Below are 11,390 nucleotides of genomic sequence, written 5' to 3'. Positions count from 1 at the left end.
AATAAAACATTTTGACTTTCAAATGCTGACTTTGAGTATCATTCAAAGAAACCAAATAGGAAGAGGAAAATTCTGAAGAATTTTAGTTTCCAATCGACCCAAAATTATTTTTTTCTGACATTGCTAGTGAACAAAAAAGCTCAATCAAGACATCTCTATTCATTCACCAAACTACAGCTTAGCAAATAATTTGTAATTTATAATTTGATTAATTTCACCTTTTTTCTGGTTGCAAATTGTTTACCAATAGATCATAACATTCTCATCTATTATTTTAAATTACCCATTAATTTATTCAGTAACTAATTAGGTTGTGGTGAATTATAAATGATTGCGACTTGCAATTTGGAAAATGCACAGAATTGGTAATTACAGCCCATTTAGTTTTGATAGCCCTTCTTGATGGGCAGGAGACGATCCCTCCGGGCTGGGTTCACAGTTTCAGAGCAAACATTTTTTAAAGTTACAAAACAAAAACTTAAATATTACCTTATAGCCTGTGATAAAGATATTATAAGTGAGATTAATTCATGCAGCAACTTACAAGCATTTCATAATGTCTAAACACATTGTTACTCATTCAATACCCATGTTAACCATACTAACACAGAGTTGAAACAGACTGGTTTCTAGCAATGAATTTGCCAGTGCTCAGCTGAGACCTAAAGCCTTGGCAAGAGCTGGCACCTGGTCTGACAGTGTCACAATGAGATTGTGCTCTTCCAACCTCAGTTAAAAGATTAATTTATGTGCTTGACTAAGCTTTCCCCAGGCTTTCTAATTTGGCTCTTTATTTGATTACAATCATCCAAGAGATTTCATGGAGAAAAGAGCTGATGCAGTAACACTATTCGCTTGGCAGGCAAAAGGGCTTCATTCACTATTTTAATTGTGAATTATCATATTGTAAAATGGATGCTTGAAGGGATTTTTTAAGTGCTTTCTCTGTAGTAATGAACTGGGTGAGTGCCTGCAGAAACATCTTAGCAGGGGAACATGCTTGGACACTGTACAAGAAGTCATTCAACTGGTATGATACCACCACTAATTAAACATGATGTCAAAATATGTCTATCTCCAAAGTCTTAAAGGTTTCCAGTTGAAAAAAGCATTGGTTATCTTATTATTCTTTTTCAATATGACTAATATTGGAGACAGCTCTTCAAGTTTATGCCCTTGGCCAAAGTTGAGTAAATCCAAGCATATACATAGCTTGACTATGTATGCCATGCATCATAAAACATAAAGCAGTTGAGCTGTAGATTACTGCAGCCTCTTTTGCTACTTCTCATATAATGAGTCCATCAGTTCACTGTGTAGGCATAAATTCAAAATTCAAAAAAAAGTCTCCAACTGTGATTCTTTATTCTTGTTCAAATGTACAAAATGGTAGTGGTGCAAATATTTATATAGGTAGAAATCCAGAAGTCCTCACTCAATATTCACTTAAACTTTTTGCAGGCAGAACTCTTGATGACTTTGATGGAAGAGTTGCCAGATGAAGGATGTGACCATATTCTTCACAGTGATATTATGATATGATGATGGTATAATTATGATGCATTTTGTACTAGACGGGTCATGTGAGGGGTCATTGGAAAAGTTATGATTTGCTGAATATTATTATCCTATTTGTATGCATGTATCATGTTTGTTTCTAAAGTTCGGAATATTGACTATGTATCTGTATTTCAAATGTATTTATATATCAAGGCTTACTCTGGGTGACACCCACAACAAGCCTTTCAGGTACAACAATGAAGAAGCCAGACAGTATTAATGGCCCATCAACAAAGACAATGAACCCTGGAAGAACTTAACCTTCCTGTAAATGTTCCACACAGTCTGTAAGTAATGGCTGCTATGACTCAGCAAGGTATGCAAAGGCCTGTGACCAGGCCACATACTTACATACTTACTCCTAAAATAGTAAACCAAACCGCAATAAACTGTATTCATAACATGTATTTTAAATTTAAAATTGCCAAATGACAGGTAATTGTAAAGCTGATGATTAACATTTACAACTTTGGGTAGCTGTTTGCATACGTATTTTTTATCTTAGACATTATCATCTTCCTTAATGAGAATTTTATTTTCTGTTTATACCAGCAAATACTGTACACTGATATAACCATTCAGGAATGAGATAAAAACTACATCATACTGACTGAATGTAAATGAAGATTAATGGTGCAATTAATTTACAAATTTCTCCTATAAATATCTGTTCATGTAGATCGCTGCCCTCTTTGTCATGCTTATATGTTTCTTGTGACAATTCTTAATTGATATAAACTTCCTAGCTGGAAATGAATCTGAAAAAATCATTATCTAGGAGAAGTATCCCTCTTAGTGACTTTGAAATCTGGCTTGCTGCTCTGCTTGCAATTTTTGTATGTGTTTGTGCTGGATTAATTACACTTTCATGGCTACTAATCAAGGAATCGCAACAAGGTTAGTAGTCAAGATTTAACCTTTAAAGGAGCTCTCTGGTAAGTGTTCAGATTTGGAAGCCAACTGTTGTTTCATTGTCATTATTTTTTATGTTTCATGCTCTGCTGTTACCACTGTTGCTTTAAAAAGATTCATTACCATTTTTTTCCCACTGATAATCGGTACAAACAAGAAAAGCAAAACATTAAGCACTTCAGGCCTGAGCCAAAGTTCATTAAAGTTGATGGGAAGACTCTTATTGACTTCAGTGGGCTTTTGGTCAGGCTAAAAAGTAAAGATTATGATATTTGATCAGATGTGTCAGAGGAAAAATTAAAAGCACTGGTTGGGGTATTTTTGTTTTTATTTTGTTTTGTTTTTCATTAAAGTAGGCTGTATCATTTTTGTAAATGTCCTTTATCGGAATACCATTTTATTTTACAAGCTTCTGGCTTGATCCTGTGAGGTACTGACTTCCATGTAGTGTTGCAGATTTTCAGCCCGTCTTGGGAACACGTTTTTTCAGAGACAAATAATGTTACTAGTTTATGTAATATTTTGATTTCCAGTGCCATCCTGCACAGTGCCTTCATCTCCCAACCTTGTGGATAGTGAGATGTGAGGGCACTCAGCTGGTAGTAGGAGGTTCTTGGCACATTGCACAGTCAGGCTCTCGATAGTCAAAGTAGGTTACAGTCACCGTCAGTGCTAGTGAATTTTTTTTCCATAGGAAAATGCAGTTTTACTAAAATAAAAACCTGTCACAGGAATGTGTCAATTTCAATGACATTTCCAATGGGAAAGTGCAGAAATGAATCATTTTTAACTTTCTTATTTCTTTTTAAAATACTTTTTGCAAAATCATTATATAGAGGCATATGGCAGTGAACCTAATTTTTTTTGGTACTACCAGATTGGGTCCTAGCAAGTGAGATAGGAGGGGAAACATCTAGTCTGAAGAGCCTGCTGGGACTTAGGTGTGAGAGAGGCACCTGGGTGCCTAGACTGAGGCAGCTGTGTGCATGCTCACTAGCAGATTTGTAGGCACCATGGGGACTTTAACAGCAGAAATTTAGCTGCTCTAGAGACTTTAGATGCCTACAGAGTTGTGCAGCAGCTGGATAGGGGGGTTGAAGACTGTACTGGTGCTTAAATGTTGGATTTAGGTGCCTAAAGTGGCAGTGAGGTGTCTGTCCTTTTCTGGATCTTGCCCTTACTACCTACTTTCACATATTTTTTTCCCATAGATTATAAAGCCACAAGGGACCACTGTGATCCTCCAATCTGACCTTCAGCATATCACAGGCCATAGGATTTTCCTTGAATTAATTCCTGTTTGAATTTGTTTTTTATAAATTCGTCCACACCATCATGTACGTTCTGGTAGAAAAGGTCAGTCACACATACCATATAATAATTAGTTCAGTGAAAATAGTATTTTCAAAGCTGCCTCTCAAAGGGGTGTATGTGTATTTAGAAGTTCACAGAGCTTTTAATTGTAGAAAGCCAACAGTGTGAGATCTTGGTGCCTGCAGTTCAAGAACTGACAAACTTTTAATAGCTCATTGCCCACCATGCTTCCCTTGTATCAGTCCCTCTAGCTGGAGGAAGCTGACCGGTCATTGCCTCTTTCAGCAGGTAATAGTGGTTCCAGGAAGCTCTGAAATGAAGATATAATTGAAAGTAATGGGATTAGAAAAAATAGAATGGATTTAAAGTTGTTAGCATTGTGAAATAGTGTCCTTTAAGCAGCTGAAAAGAATCTGACTTTTCTTTTGAAATCAGTACAATGCAAAGAAAAGCTCTGAATAGAATGTAAAAGGAGAGAGTAGCAATATTTTATTATGATCTTTACTGGAAAAGTCAAATACAACCTCTTGCTTACATTTCTACTTAATTCAACACTTCCACTGTTTTGTTTTTCTTTAAATAATACAACTGAAGTATACGGAAACAGTCATGCATCCACAGGAACGTTTAAAATACTGTCAGGAGCATCATTCAGCCCTGGTTTACAAGACAACTCATCAGCTGACTTCAAGGCTCTTGCCTTTGATGTTCAACAATTGGTAAGAGTCTAGAGTTAATTCAAGAGGATATAACAGATAACATGCCATTAACTGTATTGATTTCTTAAAGGCATCTAATATCGGTTATAACTGGTTAGGAAATTTCTGACAAAACATTTTTGGAAAATGCAGATTCATCAAATATGAGATGGTTCCATCAGAAACCTGCCTGGGGATTCAGCTGGCACAGGACCCTGAGCCTTGGTCTACACTGGGGTGGGGTGGGGGGAATCAATCTAAGTTATGCAACTTCAGCTATGTGAATAACGTAGCTGAAGTCAACATACTTAGATCGACTTACCCTGGTGTCTTCACCGCGGTGAGTCGACTGCTGCCACTCCCCTGTCGACTCTGCCTGCGCCTCTCACGGCACTGGAGTACAGGAGTCGACGGGAGAGCACTCAGGAGTCAATTTATCGTCTCTAGACTAGACACAATAAATCGATCCCCGCTGGATCGATCGCTGCCCGCCGATCTGGTGGGTAGTGTAGACATACCCTGAGATCCCTTGGTCCCTGTCCTCAATGCCATGGCCTGCCTATCTAGGAGCTCTTGCAGCTGGTGACTGAAATTGACAAGATTCTTGTCCCTTTAACCATTATTATTTGAATAGCAGCAGTGAAACTGACAAAAATGTCAATTTCAGTCACCTCAAGGAGCATATTTCATTTAGGAAAAAAAAACATGTACAGTGTTAAAATCATAATTGTAATGTGTAATTGTGTATATTTCTAACTATTGTAGTTCTTTAGAAGTTTTCATATTTTTTGTATAGATAAATGAAATCTATCAAGCAAGTCAGCTGAAGAATGAATATAAGAATTCTGAAGTTTTGCAGTTCAAGTGGGTATATACTATAGTTCATAATTTTTAAGTTTAAAAATCCTCATTAGATTATGAATGTCAACAGTGTATAAAAAGGATTCTATCTCTTAAAGGGGTCCGTTGGGACATTTCATCTCTCCCCTTGTGGAACACTTTGTGGAAAGCACAGTGTAACTATATTCCTCTGGATACTTCTTCTCAGAACCTATTGATGCAATGCCAAGCCTTGGCCAAAGGTCGTCAAGCAATATACAGTGCTTCTCTTCCAAGGCCAAAAAATGTCAACATTTGAATGAAAAATGTTTTTTAAAATCTGTAAAAAAATTCACAGAAAATGTGTTTGCCTTTTTCCAAGCTCTACTGAGTGTGCTTCATCCACAGTGCTCCCAGGCCTTGGTGGCTGAGAGTAAAAAAGACAAGTTCAGGATTGAGGGACAGATCGTCAGCTGGTTTAAACTGACCTAGCACCAATGAAGCTACATCAATGTACAACAGTTTAGGATCAGCTCTTCTAGTGATTAGGCTACTATTATAACCCAGATGGATCCACGCTTTGTGTATTTTGTACAGTATAAAACATGTGGGGTATACTCTGTTTTATTAAAGGATGGTTAGCTTTATTTTCCAATATCCCACATGCCAGTTATGCCACAAGCCTAACCAAACTTGAGTTCAGTCCAGTCCACTCATGTTTCAGTGCGGCCCTGATTCAGCATATGCTCAGGACCATCCCTATTCACTAAACAACTTCAGGACATGCTCAAGTCCCAGTCATTTCAATGTAGCTTCAAAGGTATACAGCAGAGCACTTGACCTCATGCTTAGGGATGGATTTCTGAATCAGGGCCTGAGAGTTCAAAAAAGGCTCAAAATCAGGTTATCAGACAATGTTAACTTGTACAAGGGCAGGAGACATCAGTGCTATTGAAGCAGAAAGTAATGCTCTTGAACAATATCTGTGGGTGTACCATACATTCAAGGATTGTATCAGACAGACAGAGGAGCATGTAATTACTATGCCCCTAATAGTACTTTTCCCCCACAAAATCTTCCAAAATAATAAAATAAAGCATCTGATTCTCTTACTCCATTGCAGAGTGCGTGTAAAACACTGCTTTTCTGATCTAGTAGCATTGTAAATGCTGCATTGGCATAAATGACTCTGAATTGGCATAAGTGACTACAGAGAATCAGGCTTTCAGTAGAGAAAAGAGAAGAGACATGGAAACCCAACACTGCATTTTCATTCATTTTAATACAACTGTAAGAAATTGAAATGAAAGAAAGAGAGAGAGAGAGGATCCCAGAGCTGCACTATTAATATGTATTTAAAAGAGTAGGGTGTTCATATATCTGTAAAGAGTTGTTTTCTCCATTTATAAGCATACAAGAGGAAATGTTAGTGAGCATGAAATATTCTCCCACAACCATTTTCCTAATCATAGAAGATTACATATCAAATATTATTTCTATTTTTGTGAGCTTCAAAATAACATGTAGAGATGTTTCATTTTCACCCCTCCACTCCCCAATAGATTTTAATTAATATTTATGCACCTGACAAGCATTCAGATTTTAGAAAAAATGCCTCTTCTTAGGGTTGACCTACACTGGAGCCGGGGAGCAATTTCCAGGTTAGATAGACATACTCACACTAGCTCTGATTGATCTAGTGTGCTAAAAATAATGATGTTGCTATGGAGACATGGCTGCTGTGACATAGGCAGTGGCTTGCACTAGACACTCAAGCACCAGGGGGACAAGTGGGATTATAGTTGTGGTCACTAACCATGGCTAGGCTATTATTTTTCACACACTGGCTCAATCAAAGCTAGCACAGGTAAGTTTAACCAAGACAGAAATGATACCCCCAGCAGCAGTGTAGATTTACCCTAAGTGGGTTGATTTTCCGGAGGTTTGAGGCTTCCTCTTTCCATCCCCCCAATACATTCCTGTTCATTTATGCCCTCTAGACATTTTATGGCAAAATAGATTGTTTTCCTTTTCTTTTCCTTTTGTGCAGCTAAAGTGAGAGCCAAACCCCTGTGAAGTCACAGGGAGACGCCATTGATTTCAAAGGACTTTGTATCAGACCCCTAAATTTTTTGGAATAATCTCTATTCCTGTTCACTGTGGAAATACTTAAATTATTACTTTGACTCAGCAATTGTTTTCTAGTTGACTCTTTTCATAAAAAAATGTTTACCCTTTTGGGCAATCTGGTTATTGTTTTATCCTTGGAACTCAGCTGAGTCACAAAGATAGCAATAAAAGCTTTTGTTTACTCAGCATGGCCTAGAGGTTATCAGAATCATTTAAGAAATTAGTCTATTAATATATTGCAAACTGTGCTCAGTGCAGTGATAGGATTAATCACCTCATATCAAAGAGCACTGTTGAATCAGTGGCACTCTGCTAGCACAAATACTTTGCAATAAGGATGGTCACTGCTGTTTTTCAGCAAGGAGAGAAAATGTCCTTTTCTCCAGTAAGCAAAATTATATATTCAACTCAACCAAGATGTTGCTGTAAGTATAGACCTGAATAACAGGGGTTACCAATAGAACTGGGTGAATAGATACATTTTCAGTTTGATGGCAGTTCTGAAAAATCAGGAGGAAATGGTTTGGGGCTGACTCAAAACTGAATTTTGGGGCAATTTTTGGTGAATCAAAAAGTCAGAAAAAATTGTTGCAGGTTAACCGACATGTTTCCCCTCCCCCCCAATTGCAGACAATTTTAAATGTTTCTTAATAGAAGCAAAAGAAATATAAGGGACTTAAGGCCATGCACAAAACAGGAGGAGTATGGGGTGCTGTTCTCTTTTATATCAAGGGCATTTACCTGGAATGTGGGAAACCCGGGTTCATATCTCCACTCTGGAGCAAGAACTTGAACCTATATACCAGGTGAATTCCCTAACCACCTGGCTATTTGGTATTCTTTCAGTTTTGCCTGTTGAAGTTGTTCCATTTTGTATTCAATAGTGAAATATTCATTGGGCCAAAGAGAGAGCAAACAACTCTATATCTTGGTGATTAGAGCATTGACCTGGGAAGGTGGACACCTAGGTTCCAGTTCCAATTAATATTTAATTATTTTAGAAAGTGGGACAGCTTCAATGGGAAAGACCTGGTATCTTGGTGATAAGGACAGCTATCTGGGATATGAGAGACCTTGGATCAAGTTTCATCTCCAGAGTGGGGATTTGAACCTGGGTTTCCCACAGACCAGTTGATTGTGATTGTTAGTGGGCTTAAGGGGATACCACCACCATCTTCTCACTTATGGGAATGGCACCTAAGTTCCCTTGTGAATCTAGCCCCCAAAATCAAACTATTTCAGTTTGGACATGTCAAAACGAACCATTTTGAAATTTCAGAATTTTTTTTTCAAGTGAGACAACTTGCCAAAGTCGAGAAAAATTCACCACATGTTTTGTTTTCACAAATCTGCATTTATTAGTGAAATAATGTTTCTGCAGAAAATCTTGCCCTGCTCTAATTACCAGGGCATCACTTTAAATGAAAGCCTGTCCCCAAAGAAATTAATGGAAGTTTTGCAATTGACTTCAGTGAAACCATGATTTCACCCTGTATTGTTTCATGCGAGCAGTCCCAGTACTTATGGAATCCACCTGTGACACAAACATACTTAACTTTGGGGTCACAAAAATGAGTACTTTACATGATGTTTTATCATGTGGATATTTCAAGGCTATCTGTCATTGTTATAAAGCCTAAAATAAGAGTCCTAATCAAGACTCAGTATGGGTTTAGCAAAACACAGGTCCTGATTCTCCTTCCATTTACACCAGTATAACACCATTGACTCCTTTGACATAAATGGAGTTACTTTTGATATACAGCAATGTAAGTGAAAGGACAATCAGGCCACAAGTTTCTAAGACGTTCTGTACTTTTTAAAAATTTGCCCCTTTCACCATATCTCTAGTTGCCCGCCCCTGACAGTTTGAGGTTAGTGGATGGAACCTATTATTAGAATGAGGTCCTTGTTAGATTCATATATTCTATAGCCAGAAGGGACCACTGTGATCATCTAGTCTGATCTCCTATATAAACACTGGCAACAGAACTTCACCAGAATAATTCTTGTTTGAAATAGAGTATATCTTTTAGAAAAAAAAAAAACATCTAATCTTGATTTTAAAAAATGTCATATTGCATTCACTTGGTATTTTATGTGATTAACTTGTTTTTTTTCTTCTGTGATGTTTTCTGTTTGGCAGAAATGGCAGCATTATCGTAATATTCAACCTATACTTTGCACAGTGGATATCTAATGAGAAAGCAAAGAATGAACTGGTTTTAGGTATTGAAGCAAATAAAACTAGCCTTTTGCAGACTATTAACATTGATGTGAACAGCATAGAAATCACAGGTAACTATGAAAATTATTTGCTTTCTTTGAAACCTTGACATGTAAGTGAATTGCAGATGTTGACACTCAATCCTGCAATGGCATGTGTGCAGGTATACAAGTCCACCCATGAAAATTCCATTACAGAAGATGCCTTTACTAGCTGGCACAACAGAGGCTATATAATCAGAAGCTGTAGGGAAGAAGGCCCAAATCCTTGTGGGAGTTAGGTACCTAAATACTTTTGAAAATCTTGACCAATAGCCTGTGAACTGTTCACAAGTGATCTCCTTTAGCCAACCTGGAAGCAGCATTCACAAACCACACTGGGCGCCATGTAGAGCCATCTTCAAAGAAGGCTGTGTGAGCATGATATATACGCTTTAAAAAGAAAACAAGAGGGTAAAATAAAAGGTGGACTCCCAGTGAAATTCCATAATATTAATCCTTTATTTATGGTGTCCATCATTTGTGATGCCTACCAATGTCCTTCAAGGTAATGAAATTAAGGCCCAATAATGCTATTTCTTAAGTAAATACAGTTATTTTACCCAACATTCGGAACAGGGGTAGTGAGAAGTTCTAGTCTTCATAGAAAGCTAGATGTTCTGCTTTATTTGTGGGGGCAGATAAGGGAAAGATGGATGATATATCTTGCTTATTGCTGAAAGTGGGATCTCATGTAAGTGGAAACAAACATTAAGAACAGAATATAAAAGGCTTGATGATTCAGTTGCATTTAACCAGAAAGGAAAAACTCTGACTTGTCAATAAATGGATGAGGTGATTCTAAGCATCATAAATATGATTAAAAAGTGGTGGTGGGACCCTTGATATCCAGAGGGAAGAGATGTATGAGCAATGGATAAGACCTGATCCAAAGCCCAGTGAAATAAATAGGAATCTTCCCATTGACTTCAATGAGTTTCAGAACAGGCTCTCAGTGAGGAAAAGGATAAAAATTAATTTGAATCCATTGAAGTGGAAGTTGATTAAATGACATTTTCAGCCTCTGTTGGAGATACTAATAGGTAGCTACTGATTACCTTCATAAGGGGAGGGAGACATCTGGTGTGTAAAGTCTCTTATACTCTATATTCTAAAGGCACATTTCATGCTAGGTACTTTAGGTATTCAATGACTAAATTCAGAGCCTTGACATAATTATTTATCTTGACTATTTGCACCATCTAGAAGGTTTATATATATATATATATAACTTTTTCTATATTCCCATCATTGTGGGAAATGATTGACCACTATATCCCAGAAATTCTGTAGAAGAAAACTATGAACTAAGGGCAATATATCTACTTGTGAGCTTTGGAATAGGCAAACTTTTTTTTGCTGTGAGAGATTAACAGGACTGATTTAAAATTAGAATGATAATTGTATATAGAACTTTAACTTCCTAAATCTCAACACGCTATAGCAAGAAAAGTCTCATCTCCCTTTTACAAATGAAAAAATTGAGGCACACAGGTGAAGTGACTTATCTATGGTCCCACAGCTTCCATAGTGATAGAAAGTAACTTTCTTTTTGGAAAATTGCTGCCACACCCATTTTCATTTCAGCTCATTTAACTGATCCAAATATTGTCTTATGAGATGCAGGTAGCTCAAGCTGTAATATAAATGGTAATATGACTCAAGATGGCTGCTTGAAAAATATGTCCCTTC

The 11,390-nt window shown here is 37.3% G+C and overlaps 1 protein-coding gene across 1 annotated transcript in view; it reads left to right on the top strand.

Annotated features, from left to right (window-relative positions):
• The first annotated feature begins 2,312 nt into the window (after positions 1 to 2,312).
• TMPRSS15 (transmembrane serine protease 15) overlaps positions 2,313 to 11,390 on the top strand; it is an 89,163-nt gene continuing 80,085 nt past the window's right edge. Inside the window, 5 exon segments of the mRNA XM_034769804.1 lie at positions 2,313 to 2,457; positions 3,447 to 3,452; positions 4,381 to 4,505; positions 5,281 to 5,348; positions 9,580 to 9,817. Of these exon segments, the coding sequence (XP_034625695.1) occupies positions 2,313 to 2,457; positions 3,447 to 3,452; positions 4,381 to 4,505; positions 5,281 to 5,348; positions 9,580 to 9,817 (582 nt within the window).

This window comes from Trachemys scripta, chromosome 1, assembly GCF_013100865.1.
Source record: "Trachemys scripta elegans isolate TJP31775 chromosome 1, CAS_Tse_1.0, whole genome shotgun sequence".
NCBI lineage: Eukaryota > Metazoa > Chordata > Testudines > Emydidae > Trachemys > Trachemys scripta.
Note: the sequence above shows the minus strand (reverse complement) of the source record. Positions and strands in the feature narration are given on the sequence as shown.